Here is a 19,037-nt window from a genome sequence, read left to right as displayed (position 1 = left end):
AGAAGCAGAAATACAGACAGTTCAAACTAAAACAGGGCAGAGATTACAGATAAGCCTTTATACCTGCCTTTACTGCTAACTTTAACATACGAAAGAAATACACAAATTATTAACTATTTCACTTGTAGATCCATGAAGCATTCAGTATTTCAGTTTAATTAGTATGAAATACTCAATATGATTTTAACATGAGCCTTTGTTGCCCATACCCATGTGTGCATACATACATATAATATATAATATATATAAAATCATGTAATTAATAAAAAATACAATATTAAGGGACATTATATCCTGTAATTATATTCTATGTGTTTATGTTTTAATTCTATTCTGTGATTATGTTTGCATTACAACACGGGAGGAGGGAACAGCAGGTAAAAGAGTAAAAAATAATAGAAAAAAAGACTATGAAGAACCCAAGGGAAAGATAAATAAAAAGGTGAATGAGATGTTAAAGGAGATTTGACACAGCAATGGACATGAAAAGCTCCCTGTCCTCATCCATAGCATGATAATAAAATTGTCTTCAACTTTCTTTCATGAATTTTATATTATAAAAATATTATTATTATTATTATTATTATTATTATTACCCCAACCAGCCATTTTCGTGCTTTTCACTCACAGGTAAATTGAACTGACCCATGAACACCAATCATTTGCAGAGATTCTTGCGATTTATTTTTTATTTATTTTATGACCTCATTGTGAGCCTGTGTATCAATAAATATAAAAGTGTCACATGTCAGGTCACAGAATATAATAAGTATATATATCTGATAACTCCATTTATCTACTATATATGTAAATACTTCTTTGTCTGCCACCTTTCTGCATGCACACACACACACACACACACACACACACACAATTACACAATAACTAAAACAGTAATAACAACACTAAACTTTTCATACAAAAAACATTCTCTATTACTTATTATATATGAAGAGTAAACCATAACCAGTGTGAAGGTAGTAAAAACTGCTGTGTTGTGCAGAAAGTTTCTAGAGAAACAGGAAAGACATGATTTGCCTTTGTCAATCTAAACGACACTTGTCCTAAACATCCTGATTCACTGTAAACTTTATGACCTGCACTACAATTTTGATTACACCTTGAGGGTCAACTCAGAAACTTTATAAGTAATGACCTCACTTTGATCTCACACTTTTATCTATTAACACACAGTACTACACACATACTCATGCAACCAAATGCAGATATTTTAGGTTCTTAACATTTTCATAAGCTCTGGTACCATATCCTGTTTAAAAATATTCCCTAACATGAAACATGGGGGTGTTTCTCGCAAGCTCCCTCGAGGAGACGAACCAAAGGGGAGTGGAGAATGTATCAGGAGAAAACCGGAACCAAAGAAGAGTGAGGTAAGAAATAAGCAGGAAAGGAAAAGAGAACTGAAGGTCGAGCGGTAGAGAATTGGTAAATAATTAGCAGGACTAACATGGCATTACTGGTAGCTGTGGTGGAAAGGTCGGCCGACGAGATAACTCCGCACTTGGCACATTTGAGCGTCATATTGTACAGTGGCACTGTCATCTGACTGCAAAGTCAAATCAACACACTGAAAATACACACATTCACTAACATACATACACACACTGAACCTTTGGCCACAGAATCCCCTTTCCAGCTCTCTGTCAGGGCTATGAGGTGTGTTTTAGGGACAGGAGAAATGCAACCTCTATTTTTGTTTGTTTTTTTTGGTTGTTTTATGTTTAACTGGCCTGATTCCAAATGTGGAACATGGGAGAGGTGGTGAACTATACTGAATAATGTTTTGTAACTGTGTGACTGCCATTATTTATGGTTACATAGCTATTACTGGATTTTAATTATTTGATGCATTGGTTTATTTCACTATGCAATCTATACTGTTATGCTCTGTGTGCAATACTGTACAATATATCTTCATCTCAGTCTGAACTCATTAGCAGATAGCAATACCTCAACAAACATACACACCTCAGCCATGCTAATATCATATATATTAAGCACACACACCACACACCCACACTGAAATGTCTTACTATACTTCCATTTACATTATTATTAATGCAGCTAATTAAAGTTTTGCTGACACTGAAATCTAACCCTAGCCATAACCTCAGTAACAAAATGCCCTTTTTTCCATGAAGCTTTCCTCTTGGGGACCAGCCAAACATCCAATCCAGATCTAAACTGTCAGGTATTCAAATATTTGGCCTCCACCAGGGTATACAATTATACACACACACACACACACACAAACATGTTTGCGTTATTCTAATGAGGACCTTCCAATAAAGTACTTACTAATGCAGCTAATTAAACATCTACCCCTTTACCTAACACACACATTGCATCAACTTCATACATAGCCACGATCGCGTTATGAGTATACTTCATGTGTATATAGCACAACGATGTCACTCCAAACATCTCCAGAGACAGACGTTCACAAACTGAACTAAACAAAGAACATTATGTACGAATCTCTTATCTGAAAAATGCTGCTCAGTTGTGATTCATACTGTTGTCCACAGACATAAAATGGCTACTTGCAAAATAGCAATTAAAGCCATCAGCACGACATGGCTGGCCTCACGGCCAGTGAATCGATCCTGCAGCTGGCAGACATGTAGATTAAACCCCACATAATATCAAAAATCCAATTCCATGCTAAAGGCCAATCCAACCAATAAAAGGTAGCTGCAGGCAGTGATATTAAAAAGCAATCAGTGTTTTTGTGAATTACAAGGTCATTTTACTAGTCTTTATGGTGAAGGCTAGAGGCACTTCAGAAGCACAGCTTTACTGCAGGAACACACTGCTGATCAACTCTAATACACAGCACTTCTCTTGTCTTCATCTCCTGTCGTACTGTTTTTCAGTTAGACAGCATACACATCCTCCATCCTCTCTGTATCTCTTAAAGCTAGATTTTGAGGAAGCCAACAGGAGCTTTATCTGCTTGAAGTCATGTGAACCAGTCTGGGATGGAAGTAACTACTTTTCTGCCACTACATCTGGCCTCCAGCAGGTCTTGTAGGCATGTAAAATAATTGTTTTCATTAGAAGATAGATGATTACTAAACATGGACTAACAATGATAATACACTCATACAGACTTCTCAACATCATTAATAATGATGATAAATTTATACAGACTTCTTCTGTTCAGAGATACATTTGGTACAGTTACAGTTAAATAAATTACTTGCTTATAAAAAATAACTAACATGATTGAATGGTAAGAGCATTTATCTTTTAATGCTTAAACACTTGTGATAGTTTATGGCTATAAATAAGATAATTTGAAGTGGTTATGTTTTGTTTCCAACTGCCATTTCAGAACCACAGACTTTGAAACATTTATTTACATTTGATGCGAGGCGAATAAACACATACTTTCCTATCCATTTATCTTTAATCATACGCTATATGTATATCCACATGTTTGAGGACCTGACCATCACAATCATATGTGATCCGTCTTGCCCCAATATTGGAAGCACACAACTGGTACACTACCAGTCAAAAGTTTGGACACATCTTCTAATTCCATGGTCTTTCCTGATGTTTATTTCTTTCTACATTGTAAAACAATGCTGAAGGCGGCCAAAATACACAATAATCTCGTTTGAACAGTTGATATTGAGATATGTCTGCTACTGATGCTCTGTAAAGCCTTCATAACGGCTCTAATCTGAGGTGCTGTTAATTGGTGATTTCTGAGGCTGGTAACTCTAAATGAACTTCTCCTCTGCTGCAGAGGTAAGTTTTGGTCTTGCTTTCCTGGGATGGTCTTCATGTGAGCCAGTTTCATCATGGTGCTTGATGGGTTTTGCAAATGCACTTGACAATACTGTTCTTGCAAGAACTATTCCAGAACACCTGACCTTCGTGTCTTAAAATAACAACTGACTGTTTTTTGTTGTCATTACATATGGATTACTTAAGTCCATGTGTGTTATTTCATAGTTTTGAAATCTCCAGTATTGTTCTAGAATGTAGAAAATAAATCCCTAAACAAAAAACACTGAATTAAAAGGTGTGTCTAAACTTTTGACTGGTACTGTATGTTGTAAATTATTTTACAAACACAACTGTAAAATATGTCTGTCTAAAATATGTTGTCATAATAAATTTTCCCTTTACTGGAACTAAAGCCAGATCCTGCTTCAGCATGACAATGCCTCTGTGCGCAAATCGAAGTCGTTATAGACATGGTTTGCCGTAGTTTGGTGTGGGAACTTGAGTGGCCTGCACAAACGCCTGGTTTTAACCCCACTAAACACTTTTGGGATGAATTGGAACACTGACTGTGTGCCAGACCTCCTCTCCTGACATAAATAAACGACCTCACTAATACTCTTGCAGCTAAATGGGCAAATCTCCAAAATCTAGTGGCAAGCCTTTCCAGAAAAGCGGAGGTTATAATTATAGCAGAGGGAGATTAAATCTGGAATGGGATGTTCAAAAAATGGTTATGATTGGGTGGGTGTCCACAAACTTTTGGTCATGTTTCTGGAAAGATTTTCTTTGCCAATTTTTCTTTGCATAAGCCATGTCATCCATTCATTAAGCAGACCAGAACTGGTAAATAAAATAAAATAAATGAAAACTCTTCTGTTTCTAATCTAATATCTCTAGCCCTGTAGCTAGTCACTGGTATGATGAGCTGCTTCACGTTAAATAATTTACACAGATGCTGGCAACTGGATTTTTGCCCCATACACTTATCATCGTTCAGCTTTTCTAATATTTTTTTTAATGTTCAGTCTGCTGAAATACCAGCTGATGACCTCTGCTCAAGTCTGCGCGTTTGTGTAACAATTCAATAGTTTGCTTGCGGTATGTGAGATGTTTTATTTTGTAGTCTTTCTTCTGTGTTGGTGTAGTGGTTTTAAATGCCAAAATACAGTCTATAAAAATGAAGGGTGTCTTTGAGAAATCCTTTTTGTTCCACATGCCGGTGTTGCAATTGAAACTGCCTAAAAATATTCACCTTCAAAGTTCTTTACAGTAAAAATGCATTTCATCAGTCTGGCCTTTTCTATATTTCTCTTTTGTAACCATGCTTAACAACAACAAAAAAATATCCCAGCCTGAATTGGCAAATCTCTGAGATGTTAGTACACTAACCATGTGCAGGTTCTGCACTGTTTCGTTATGCGTAGCACACATTCATTATTTTAATTAAGCATGCTATGGATTTGAACCTCGATGAGGCCAAAGGAGAGACAGAGGGGGAGAGGGAGCCTTTAAAGGAATAGATGTCCTTCTGAAACTCGACAACACACACATACACAGAGCAGGAAAGTGAGAAAGAGAGTGAGAGAGAGAGAGAGAGAGACAGAGAGAGAGAGATTAATTTAAATGTACCTCCTGGTCTCATTGCTGGATTCATTTGCATTCTTTAATTTGACATAGCTAAATTTTGAATAATCAAATCAAAGCCTTGAGAGCCACTTAATCTGTCAAATGGACTGTGGAAAAAGTCTGAGAATTAATCTAAGAACCCTACCAAGATGTAGTAATATTGACATTATCCAAAGTATCAAAGTGATCAGAGGGGCCTTTGTCTGTGCCAATCAGTGCTAAAGTGCGCAGAAAAATCAGCCCTGAGTGGGAGCAAAGGGGGATGCTGTGGTAACCCTGACACAAATAAATAAATAAATAAATAAACAAATAAACAAACAAACAAATAAATAAATAGATCTGTCATAAATACCATTGCACAGACACACACACTTGTGTTCTGAAAAAGAATTTGGGGAAGAAAAAAAAAAACAATGAAAGGAGAAACATGAAGCTGCTGGATGCAGAAACAATGGCAGTGATGAGCACGCAGCAGCCTGCAGACAAACATAAGCAGGTGCCCAGGAAAGGAAAGAAATATCAGAAAGAGCAGTCCAGTGTCAAATATAAATGCTAGAACATTAATGACTTTGGGAGTACCTGATTATTCGTCTAGGGTATTAATGATCCTTGACCACAACAGAACTGTCACGATTATACAATCAAAAGGTTAGACAGTATTACTAATCCATACAGAACTATAGTATAGTTAATGCTATAATAACACTTCTCAGTTCACATTATGATCAGTTGCTCCTTTAAGTTCAATGATTTAAAACTTGTTTTAATCAATGAAAGGTAATGGGAAAACTGCTCAGGCTGAACTATATTGATTAGATATATGAAATTTTAGAGAATTATTGTTTTATGTTTGCCTTTGCTGGGCTTGACTGCTTTCCTTTAAACAACCATTCCAAAAGAAAAAAAAAAAAAAGGCATGGGCATGTACAAATTTAGAATATCTACTGCAAACAGCACCACCAGGAAATGAAGAGAAGCCGAGGATACAGATTAAAAATAAACAAACAAACAAAGAAATCAAAGGAATGCAAGGCCATTTAGGTGTGCTATGTTGCTTTTGAAAGGATCAACAGCCAGTCCTCTCTGATTCCTCCCCTGTCGCTACCCCCTCACTTCCTGATGTCTTTTGTCTACTTTTATCCTTCAGAGACCATTAAATTATTCTTATTGCTTTGCTAGAACGAATGATGCATATTTTTGTCTTGACCTTTTTTATTGCATTTCTGGTCTCTCTTTCACTCTGTCCGTCTTTGCTCTTCATCCCTCACCTATCTACTCTTTGACTGGATCAGTGACTAATCCACTTTTCCCGTATGTAGTCTTTGCAGGGAGAGAGACAGAGGCCTGGCTACTGAGCCTATATACTCTGCTGCTTTGATGGATGTATGATATGAGGCATACCCTGCCCTCTCCTTCAGTTTCATATCAGTAATGCCGTCTTTGGACACCAGTTTGTTAAAAACCAGAATCCCGATAACCATGTTTACCTGGAGAAGAGAGAACATAGAGGTGAATGGACATGCACAAGACAAAACACTCTTACTGATAAAAAAAAAAAAAAAAGGCACCAAACATGATTACACAAAGCAGATATTAACTCTCTAGATTTAATTACAGAGATTAGTCTATGCTGTTCTGTTTAAAACAGACACCTAAATCCATAAATGTTTTCCACCAGATATTGTGCTGCAGGCTTTCTGGGACTTGTGTTTTAGCTAATTCAAGGGTTACTATTGATAAGAAAACAAAGGTTGTCTATGCTGGTTATCTATCCCTTACAAAAATCTCATTGCCTGCCCTAAAGGATTAATATTTTTTTAGCAGATGGCTAGGTGAAGAGCTGGGAAGAAAGCTCTCTCTCAAACAGCAAAGCAAGGACCAAGAAAGTACCAAGACTACAGCTGCAGCTGGTCCCACAAATGCGTACAAGAGCCCTCCTTCCAGAGACAACCAGCAGCTAGCAGGGAAGAGGGAAACAAGAAAAAAACAGAAGGGGGTGGGGGGTTGAGAAAAGGCAGACAGATAAAGGAAGAGGAAATGGTCAGATTAAGAAAGGTCATTTTAGACAGAGGATGTATGATCCATTAAAGAAGAATAAGTCTTCATGCTTGTGAAACATTAAATCCATTAATCAATATAATGTTATTGAAAAAGTGGGAAAGGGTGAAACAAACTGAGAAAGCTACAGGCTACAGGAAAGGTAGACTTACTAGTTTACTGTACCATAACCTTTAGCCTTGGTAAAGCCAACAGATATGGCCACAACAAGAGCAGGTAAGCCTTAAAAAAAGAAAGAGAGAAGACTGATTAGACAAGATCTACTGGATAATAAGAGTTATGCCTACAGCCATGTCTAGTAATGCTGTCCACAGTTTCAAAGCAACCATGCAAAACACTGAACCTTCCGAATCATGAATTGTCTTTCCATCTTCATTTCAACCAATGGCTTTCTTAAATATTTCTTAAATATCTATTATCCTCTTTATTATCCTTTTTGGATTGTTTAGAAGTAACAACTACTAGCCAAGACTAGAACAGACAATTTGTTCAGGCAGAATTTGTCCAAATAATGCACTACTCTTGGGAAATCAAGAGTTTGAATCCCAACAATGGCACAGCTAGTTAAGAAAAGAAAAACAAAGCCAAGAAAACAAAATCAAGTCATGCTCTCTAGATGGGAGGGATGGTGATAGCTCTCTGCACTGTTAATCACAGCAATAGTGGCCAATCATGGACATGTATGCAAAAAAAGAATGAATTTTCTCTGAGGGTGTGTTGCTTTTCTCCAAGAATAAGCATGTGCTAGCCTTCACCCTCCATGGTAGGTAGCTGTTGTGTGATATGGGAGAGCTGGCTGTTGGATGAGAGAAAAATGAGGGGGTGGGGGGTTGAATCGCAACAGAATGTAGTCTATGCTACTCTTCTTCTCGGAGTTTTCGATTGCTGGATTGCTTGTCCACCACCACTTCACTATCGCTTTAAACCACCACTCCACTATCTCTCTGGAGACTCATGTACATGTGAGTTTAAACTGTCAGTGAACATTAAACGGTGTCTTAGGCTGGTCTGCTTGGGTGTCCAGACTACATACAGAGTGCCTAGTTTGTGTCTGAGAAAATGAATTAAAGCGAGCAGTGAGCAATTAAAGACAGCTAAATATAGAGCAGACAGACAGAGCTCACCCCATCCCAGGCAGAGGAAGCGTTTGCGTATGATGCGGTTTCTCAAACGGCCGGTCACAGCCATATAAGACTGCCAGGCCTCCGTCAGAACCCAACAGAAGGAGGAGAGAAAGAAGAAGTGTAGAAAAGCAGCCACAAGAGTACAAACAACCTGACATGGAGAGGAACAGAAAGAGAGAACATGCTTTTAAGCAGTGTGGAGTGAATTGCATCTGTATTGGTGGGTGTATCCTTGCTTCCTACAGAACTTACCTTGTTTCGTGTCTGAGTCTGACCAATGAGGATTAGCGCATTAGAGGAGATGATAGACAGGCAGAAGTTGATGAGAATGACGGAGCGCTCAGAGCGGATGTACCTTCAGGAGAAGAGAAATGTTGCTTGGTAAAATATACAGCCTCCACACAATGACTCATCCAGGCAGCAGATATCATCATGATATTCATAAACAGCCTTTTTCAGAGCTGTGTTTTGAGGTACTGTTAATACAGAGATTGTGTCCTTAGATATAACAGACTTATGCTTTGCTTGACACATTGCGTAGGGCAAAGGTCATCAAAAAGTGAGGCGTGTCTTATTATCGCAAGGCGCAAAACCTCAGACAATTTTTCTTCATCCCTCTCCATTTTCTATCCCATGGTTTTTTTCAGCCTCAAAGGCAAGCATTTGCAATAAAGGCACTGGTGTTGATGCTGTTAAAAATAGTTTTAATACTCTGAATGGACCATTCAAAAAAAAATCTGCTTAAGTGTGTGCCAAGTCTGAATAAAGAAACCTTTCCCTGCTGAAATATTATTATACAAATATCATTATTTGTTCTTACAGCCACTACTCAGTGTTGTTTAGTGTGTTTAAGATCTCATTAAAGTGTTCAGACATCATTATTTAAGATGCATGTTATGGAGCCCTAAAATGATCTATCATGCACAGCATAACATGTTGAGATAACAAAAATAACTTTTTCATGACGTGGATAAAAATATGGCTGTACAACGATTGTGCATTTGTCAAACAGTGTGAATGCCTATGATTCACCAGCACGATCACGCCGCACTCAGCAGAAATCTGAAATTGGTCTGTGTGCTCTCAGCATGTTTTGTATGAGCTGTTTGATTGTTCTTTGGTTGACTGGAGCTGTTAATTAGGAATATTTGACTTTGATGAATAAGTCAGGACTATTTAACTTCACTAGCAGGTGGGCATCTTTTACACAGAAATCTCAGCAAGAATGATGGGTGAAATTGCAGCACACTTTGCTTATATTTTTAGATGCTGTAAAAATGTAGCGTAGTACAGTTTCCAGATATTTTGGAGAGAAGTTAGTCACCATATCAGTGTTTGAAATTATTTTCATCATTACTGATTATAGACATTGGAAAATGTATCGTGGATGGCCCACAGGTTGCCTGCTAAATATCCCTGCACTAATCTCACACCCTTTTGCAATGATTATATTACTGTACTGTACAGCACAATAACATCATCATATAATATACATTGAATCCTCTGAAAGCTTCAAACATTTTAAACACAATTAAAAAGACAAAAACCTATTGCTTGGAAAGGCTAGTTAAGCATAATGATTTTATCATATAAGTGTGATCTATCTGCTTTCTCCATCTTTTTGTCGAGTCCATTGTAAGAGACCAGGAAACATGGTGATATATACATAAGCATGCATACCTTCTATGGCTATACGCATATACATACTTCATTCTCATTTGCTTTCTGCTTTAAATAAGCCCCTTTCTTCCCTTTTCAATGCTGCTGCGTACCTCCACACAGAGACGTAGATGATGATGAGGAGCAGGAGAGTGAGCGAGGAGACCCCACAGCCCACAATCAGCGTCACGGACGGAAGCTGGCTCTTGGATGGATCCATGCTCTGTCAGTGAGAAAAAAAAAGACGCTCGTGTTAGAGCTAATGGATTGCTTAAATAGCACCGAGTTTGTCTTCTTTTCTTCTTCAGACAGCTGCAGTGAGATTAGTGCTGTCCACGAAGCACTGCCTGAGGAGCAAGGTCAACTCAAGGTGACTCGGTAAGTTGCTGCTTGCTGAAGGGCCACACATACCAGAGTCAAAATGCAAAAGCGTCACGCAGTCCTCACATACAATCCTGAAGCAAATGCCCATAACACTGCTATGCAAGTAAAATTTAGCAAACAGACTGCCACCGTCACCCTTGTGAAACGAATCTCGCCATTTCCATGCTGGTGCAGCCGATGCTCCAGTTTCCATGGTGATGGAGTTGAGAAACAGCGGCCACTGCAGTGGTGGATGCAGCATTAACCCGACTGAAGGTGGCTGTTTGTGCGTTCAACATGACTACAGTGTGTGCTGAGGGTCTGTCTGTATCTGTGTGCATATGGATCCTGTCTGTATGCTTCTACTCTTTGTTAAAAGCTGTAATACAAAGAGGAAGATGTTGGATGAGATGAACACTGGTGAGAGCATATATGTGTATTTAGAAGATGATACAATGCAAAATGATTAATCACATCACTAATATTCATATCACTATAATTCTTCAATATACATTTCATCTAAATCTTTAGAAATTCGAAAATACATGCCACGGCAATCTATGATGGGAGTCCAAGTGAGCATGAAAAATGACCATGCTCTCTGTGTGGGAGGGATTGTATTACTCTCACGCCCCTGTCAGTCAGAGAGACACTAGCCAATCATGGGCTTCTGTGAGGTCATGCATGCTGGAGAGAACAGTATGTGCTTTTGTCAGCATGAATTCAGCATCACTGTAACACAGCATGAGCAGCAGTTAAAAGGAAGAAACATGCACCATACAAATCATCTCTGGTTGGGATCTGTCTTGTGATAGAGGAGAGCTAGCCAGTGGGTAGGAATTGACACATAACCAAATTGTGAGAAAATGGGTTCCAAAAAGAAACAGACACAATGAATTAATTTGCTAAAATGTAAAATATTTGAGAAAAATGGGTCAAAAGTACACCAAGAAAATGAACAGATGTCCTAAAACAGAACAGATGTTGACAAAAAGTCAACAGACGTAGTCATGACAGATGTCCTAAGGATGCTGACTTTAGGAAAAGCTGCTACTCTGTGTCCTACATGTGCGGTCAAGGAGGACTGTGGACATGGTCATGCTGTGTGCACTCAGACACGTCGCATGAAGGACAGGACACTTCAGGACTCTGCAAATCACCTTCACACACACACACACACACCCACACACACACACACAAATAATTAGCTAAGTTTATAGCCTGTCTCATCTCCAGGTCTGATGGCCAAGCAGAACGAAGTTAATTAAATCCTTTAGATTTATCAACACTACAGTGAGTTCTTCTCTTTGCGCTGAAAAACACATTTACACATACTGTACACGAATAAACAATGCAACTGTCTAAAAAAATGGCTTGTGAGTGTGTCGATGTTTATAAGAGAATCTGCGTGATATAAGCCATGATGATTAGATACAGTACAAACCAGAAGCAGGGACTTATAATAGGCTACTAAACTACAGAAAATTCATAAACCATAACACTTCATGGCTCAGTTACTTCTTAGTGGTGATAAGGGATTTTACAATTCCTTTCTAATTTTCTTATTATTGTTCATTTATATGTACAGGAATTTTAAAGGATAATTCTTGGCCAGTTTTGTCGCATCCCTACATACCATCCCATGCCCTGTAATTCTACTTGTTTGTATGTACATCACTATATGAATGATAGATTGTCTCAAAGCTTTCAAAATCCACAGTGACATGCGGAATCCACACAATGTTTGTAATAGACAAAAATCATTCTGTGGCAAGCCCAAATGAAAAAGACAGCAAATCCCACCTCAGCACATCTTTAATTATACGCTTCACTAGATCAAAATAACTGCCTTGTACCTAGAACATGTTCCTCGTCCCTAAATGGGAGGACTGATTTCTTTACTGTAGAATCGAAGGTCTGGATGATATTTTTGTTTGGGAATAAAGACTATACAGAAAGGCAGCGTGATCTGTTCACTGTGATGCACTGGAGACCTCTCAACATGCAATACAGAAGCTGAAAATGGGGAAACAAATTGCTTCATCACAAACAAACAATGCAGAATTTATTTTGCATGAATAGTTCATTAGAACTATCCTGAGGTCTGGAGAAGTGGTTTTGTTTTTGAAAAATGTGTGGTGGCACATATGGTTATGGGGCTCTTGTGTGATGGTCATAAGGCTTTATTGATCGAAAGGTCAGCGATCAAGCCCCATCACTGCCAAGCTGCCACTGTTGGGCAATTGAGCAAGGCCCTTAACCCTTTCTGGTCCTGAGGCGCTGTATCATGGCTGACCCTGTGAGCTGACCTGTGCTCTGTGCTTCCTAAGCTAGGATATTCAAAGGATTCTTACTGTGAGTTATAACACAGCGCTGTTGAATGCTCAGTTATAAATAGTCAGAAGGTGTTGTTAATATTCTATAAGCACAGCTCTGACATTAGTTTGACTGCAAGGTTTACTTTATATTAATATGTTCCTTCTAAAATGTTATTGTTTCTGAAGTGCACAGCGGCCTGAATGATGAATGCTTCACAAATGGATTTAAAACGTGTAATTTTTGAGATGGATAGGTTTTCTGTCAGGAATTGTTTATTTAGAATTTTCAGAAGGAGTCCTCAGTGTCAGTGCTTTGTAACACTCAGAGATATAGCGTATAACACTTTGTTTCTGACACAGGAAAATCTTCAGGACAGAGGATGTTGTTGTTTCTCTGTAATATGAGACACTGCATTTATGTCTCACTATCTTTAAAGAGAGAGAGGGAGAAAAAAGAAGCTGTGCCTACTATAACCACAAATTCCTGCTCTTGGTTTCCATTAGTGGAACCCAGTGTGGTCTCTGCATTTCATGTTCTGTGCTGTGTTTCTGTTCATCATGGTTATAGTGAGTGGTTATTTGAGTTACTGTAGCCTTTCTGTCAGCTCGAACCTGTTCGGCCATAATCCTCTGACTTCTCTCATCAAAAAGGCATTTCCACCCACAGAACTGCCGAGGGTTTTTTTTTTTGTTTTCCACACCATTATGTTTAAACTCTAGAGACTGCTGTAAGTGAAAATCCCAGTGGATCAGCAGTTTCTGAAATAAAAAAAACAGACTGTCTGGCACCCACAAACACACTAGAGTCAAAGTCACCAAGATCTTTACCCCCAAACACTTTCCCTCATTATCATGTTTGATGTGAATATTAACTGAAGCTCTTTACCTGTATCTGCAGGATTTTATGCATTGTGTTGCTGCCACATGATTTGCTGATTGGATAATTCTATGAACAAGCAGGTAATAAAGTGGATGGTGAGTGTATAAGTACATGAGTGTGGAATGTATGGCGTTTGGCAAATTTAATAGAGGATATTTTAATGTTAATTCTAATCTGATTTAATCATCCATGACTCTTAAACCACACACTGGATTCACACTAGCTTCCTTTATGAAAATAGGTAGAGTAAATCCATCATAAAAAGCTTAAAGATGTAACATTTAAAGACTATTCTCAAACTGAATCCACCAAGTGATTCAGCACATTTTTTTTTTTTACATTAAAATACAGGGTTTGTGGATCTCAAAAATATCCTCGCCAGGAGGGTATAGAGAGGCAAACTAAACTCCAATTTATTCAGGGCAACTCAATACAGCTGTAGCGTTTTAGAGGATCGATGCAGTCGAATGGGAAGAAATCATAAACTGTCTGTTAATGAATTACTACAACACTTTTAATAATACTGCCAAGAATATTTGATGACTCAGACCTTCTTAGGAATCAATGATCTTTGCAACTCAATGGCAAATGCTTTGAACCAGTAAAGCGATGTAACACTTGAACTATGGATGTGTTGACTAGCTTTAAGACCACTTATTTTATCTTATTGAAAAACCACAACCATAATGCACTTCTCAGTGGTGCAATGTGCCTCAATACTACACTAGACAACAGCTTAAGAGTGATCTGGCTGATGGCAGGATGTTTTTTACTCAGCAGACTTAAATTTGTGATCATACACAAATGACAGAAGAATATATTTTTATACTCAGGAACGTGCAGGTATATGGAAACTGACAAAACCGAGCAAAATAAAGCGTAGCACATCTACAATATATGCTTACTACATTCTACCTTGCATACAGATATATCAAGAAAAATAAAAGATGCTAGCCAGCCTTGCACAATATCTTTTACTTGATATGCAAGGACAGAAGAAAGCACCTATGTGTTTTTGAAGGTGCAAATATAATGTGTAACATTAAAAACTCCATCAGGAAAGGATAAGGACTACATAATCGCCTCCCAAAACACAGGAATGATCAAGCACATTGGCGCTCACACATATCCGATGGGACTTCTAATGGATTTATCATTTGTCCACCCCTGCAGCTGCAATTATGAAGGCTAGGCTACAGGGCAAAATAACTTATTAAACTCAATTATATCCCGCATATAAGCAAACCCACACATGAGAGCCACTGGTTACACAGTATATAACTGACCGCACCAAAGTCTGATTTTGCTCTATAATTTCCACATCATGCATCTAAGATGAAAGTAAAAGGACATAAACATGAGGAAGACATGAATTAAGAAGGTCTATGGGCCATTTCCTATGGCTCATTTTCATTCTGAAGCTGTAGGAGCTTAGTTGCAGACAGAGGAAACATCATTTGGAGCATTCAGGAGGTGGTTAGTGTAGTGGCAGGAATAATTAGCAGTGCAGTGGTGGGGGGCAGGACAGAGAGCCAGAAAGGAGAGAGGACAGGAAAGCAGGACAAGGAGTTGCTGGCACCTGGCATGACGGATCAAAACGGCCCAATATGCTTCACCATGAGGAATGTAACAAGCTAAGTGCCACCCTCCTAAGTGAGTCTGCTGCCATCTGCCCAGGTAGGCCAAGATGCCTACAGAGGGCAATGAGCACATTCCAGGACTCAGCAGGCTTTACACATGGATCAAGCTTAATGTACATACACAGAACATGGTGACAGAGGAAAGAATCTAAATTCAAAAGTGGGAGGCAAAACTAAAACACACACAGCACACTAGAAGTTGAAAATCAATCAACACAAATTTCATAAGCCTTCCTGCCTTACTATATACAGAGTCTGTCTTTAATACACAACTCAAGCGATTCTTGTTTATGCACACTGTAAATCTGTTCTTGGGGACATGCTAGGGACATTATATACTTCTGATTCTGTAACAAATGATGTGTACGGACAAGGTGCATGCTAGGAAACAGTTATACAACACACTAATATTTAGCACTCACATTATGATGCTGTTTTCTCTTTCTGCTGTAACGTGCTAACTTGTGATACACTGAGGATAGAACCTTCATTGAAAGCTTGGATAAATGTATTCCTAAGATATAACAATTCTGAACAATAATATTTGTCTATTTCTAATTGTTCCATAATATGTAGCATAGCCTTGTGTAAAATATTACATTCGGTAACAGGTTCATTATACAAATATGAAATATGGCGCATGTCTAGTGTAGACATACTGTACTGTATACTGAAGCACTGCAGACTGAATTCAGTCCAAACACCTAACTGATGCAGTAAAACCCAGTTACATTTCCACTGTGCAGGATGAAGTGACTAATGCTTCCACAGTGATGTGTAGACAAATGTGCTAGGGTTGATGCAGAAATCGTTGGATGCAGACAGTTAAAAATGTATATATTTTTGGTTCATGAATACAGGGGAAGTGTTTTGGGGATAAACAGTAGTGTTGGTTTTCTTTCCCCATCGGGACTGTGTGGCCTAACGGCTATGTGGGCCAAGCAGCATAAAGGGAACGTTACTGTGCCTTGTATAGCTTTAAGAGCCTTGGCGGCCCATGCTGTTACCAGGGCAACTAGTGAACAAACTGCTTTAGAGGCAGTTTCCAGTCTAATAATAACTAATCGCATTGAATAAAAAATCCACCCAAAGATACTGCTCATCAAACTGAACGCAAATCTGATGATTTTAAATCAAACTCCCTGATTTTAGGGTTAAAGCACTGTATGTTTATGTAGGACTGCCTATCGAAGGCCACATCTGGATTTCTGTTTACTGCTTCATTTTAGAAAATGGGATAAAATCTCTTCGATTGTATAAGAAAAAAAAAACAAAAAAACAAACAAAAACAAATATAAGCATGCAGTAAAAAAAATAAATAAAAATAAATGCAATTGTCTATAGCTTAATAGTCAGTGTCCAGCTGGGAGTATTTTCACACCAGGCTACATAATGCAGGTAGAATGTTGTAGCATCCAACTGGACTAGCCATATTTAATATATATTTCAATAAAACGTCCAAAATTTTCTATCCAGCATCTAATATATGCCCATCAAACCCTTCAGAATAAAACATGTCCTCTTCACACACTGAAACTAGTCATTTACATAAGCTAATTTCCTGTAACCACAGACATGCTTAGACAATGGCTCCGTTCAAATCTGCATACTATGGCACTGAATCTTCTGATACAACAAGCATTCTGTCATTCTGTTATTTAATACGCTATAAGGTTATGCGTCCAGATGTTACAGAAACACGGCAAAAAAAAAAAAAAAACTAAAAAAAATTCTCTGAAGCTGGAGAGTGCGCTTAATGGAGAGGGAGGGGGGGGGAGGGGTGGGAGAACTGTCACAGGAATGTGTGGATACGTAACGAGGGCGCCTAAAACAACCAAAAGAACAACTGACACATTCACACAAACGCGTCCAGAGGCGACGAAGACACAAGAAGAGGAGATGCACTTACCGCGTCGGGACTCAGGCGGGCCAAAATGGCGAAGGCGGAGAGGCGCTCGCACACGCACTTGGTCCTGAAGGCGTGCACGGGCACAGCTCTGCAGGCGCGCGCCGACCACGAGCCCAGCGGCGACGAGCTGAGCCGGGGAGAGAGAGAGAGAGAGAGAGAGAGAGAGAGAGAGAGAGAGAGAGAGAGAGAGAGAGCGCGCCAATCAGCTCAATCACACAAAAGGACAAAAATCAAAAAACCCTCAGCTGCGTTCATCCGCGCTCTTTAACGCTGGCGAACCGAAGAACAAAAGAGAAAAAAAAATCAGAGAGAAAGAGAGAGAGAGAGAGAGAGAGAGAGAGAGAGAGAGACACGAATGCGTTGTGATGCTCTTCTGTATTTCTGCATGAACAGGTTAGCTATGGGAATGATGAACATGAAGGAAATGCATTTGTTATAGTGCGTAAACGTTGGATATAATTTAACAATAAAAAACAAAATAAAAATCAACTAATGTTTGATATGTAATGTGTATTAGTGCTTAATATATTTATCCATTGTCTATACCTGCTTTATTCCTAATTAGGGTCACGGGGGTCTGCTGGAGCCTATCCCAGCGCACATTTGGGCGAAAGGCAGGCGTACACCCTGGACAGGTCTAGTGCTTAATGAATATTAATTAAAACAAAAAAAAAGCTGTAACATTGTATAAGAAAAACTTTGGGAGTTTAGGTGGTATGGTTTATTTCAGCCCATGTTTCTACAGATCTTCTTTGCCTGCCTTTACATTCATTATTGATGCAGATGGAATTATTTTTGTGTCAGGAATTGATATCTGATTGGTGACAGGAGCTTGTCCACCTAGATTACGCTTTGGATAAGAACTTTTTGATAAGGCTTACTTTAGTCTGCTTGGCCTGGTTAGTGTTTTTACAAAGCAAACTTAACTTGGTGTGCCAGCTTCTCTCATTTGGCCTTAAAACATTTGTGACAAATTTAAAGTACCAGCTTTCATAGGTTCTTTCCAGAATCATAATCCAGTTAATGCTTCCTGTGGCAGTGGTTTCACATACACTTAGTCCAGAGCTAAATTCATTATCACAATTGAAGTTACACTCACACAAAAAAAGAATTTTGAGTTTCCCTTTAACATGTTTAACTGTCTTACAGTATGATATTGAAAAGATGCAGTGGCACGATCATCTGCCTACAACAAAGCACATTTGACCTTGACTCTTTTCCTCCCAGGCTGGTGGTAGGTGTGCAATATCTAGCAGAAAGGAATTGACTATGATAAAAATGAGAGAATACTGAGTCATGAAACCAGAGGAGGAAAACATATGCTACAACATGCAACAACTTAATACTGTAAATCCAACATCATATATGAGCAGCTGAGACCCAGGGATACCACATAGCTCCAAACAGGGTTACATATAGTAACTGCAAATAACCTGAGCCCACATTACCCATGGTGCAGTGGGGCTTAGAGAACAGCCTGGGGCAAATGGAATGGCAATAAGGGTCATGGCTGTAGCTCCAGGGGAAGGCTCAATGTTAACAGCATTTTCTCTGAAATCCAATATATTATTACCCCCAGCAGAGTTTGTGTGGATGATGCGATTAACTCTGTCGACCACAGACATTTACACTCAGCACAGCACCACTTGATTTTTGGATCATTGGGCTGACAGTGCTGTGGTGTGTATAGCGTATGAA

General features: G+C 38.8%; 1 protein-coding gene across 12 annotated transcripts in view; it reads right to left on the bottom strand.

The window, feature by feature from the left end:
- adgrb1a (adhesion G protein-coupled receptor B1a) overlaps window positions 1–19,037 on the bottom strand; it is a 79,859-nt gene that overhangs the window by 8,956 nt on the left and 51,866 nt on the right. For 8 of the 12 annotated variants that reach the window (XM_058390966.1, XM_058390956.1, XM_058390947.1 and 5 more), the window contains 8 exons: window positions 17,340–17,466; window positions 10,343–10,452; window positions 8,823–8,925; window positions 8,571–8,721; window positions 7,599–7,668; window positions 7,279–7,345; window positions 6,790–6,875; window positions 1,469–1,567 (listed from right to left, as the gene is read on the bottom strand). In XM_058390966.1, the coding sequence (XP_058246949.1) occupies window positions 1,469–1,567; window positions 6,790–6,875; window positions 7,279–7,345; window positions 7,599–7,668; window positions 8,571–8,721; window positions 8,823–8,925; window positions 10,343–10,452; window positions 17,340–17,466 (813 nt within the window). The remainder of the gene's footprint in view (window positions 1–1,468; window positions 1,568–6,789; window positions 6,876–7,278; window positions 7,346–7,598; window positions 7,669–8,570; window positions 8,722–8,822; window positions 8,926–10,342; window positions 10,453–17,339; window positions 17,467–19,037) is intronic. The other 4 variants (XM_058390981.1, XM_058390996.1, XM_058391023.1 and 1 more) reach the window with 3 other exon arrangements.

This window comes from Hemibagrus wyckioides, linkage group LG01 (genome assembly GCF_019097595.1).
Source record: "Hemibagrus wyckioides isolate EC202008001 linkage group LG01, SWU_Hwy_1.0, whole genome shotgun sequence".
Classification (NCBI taxonomy): Eukaryota; Metazoa; Chordata; class Actinopteri; order Siluriformes; family Bagridae; genus Hemibagrus; species Hemibagrus wyckioides.
This window is presented reverse-complemented; position numbering and strand designations above follow the sequence as displayed.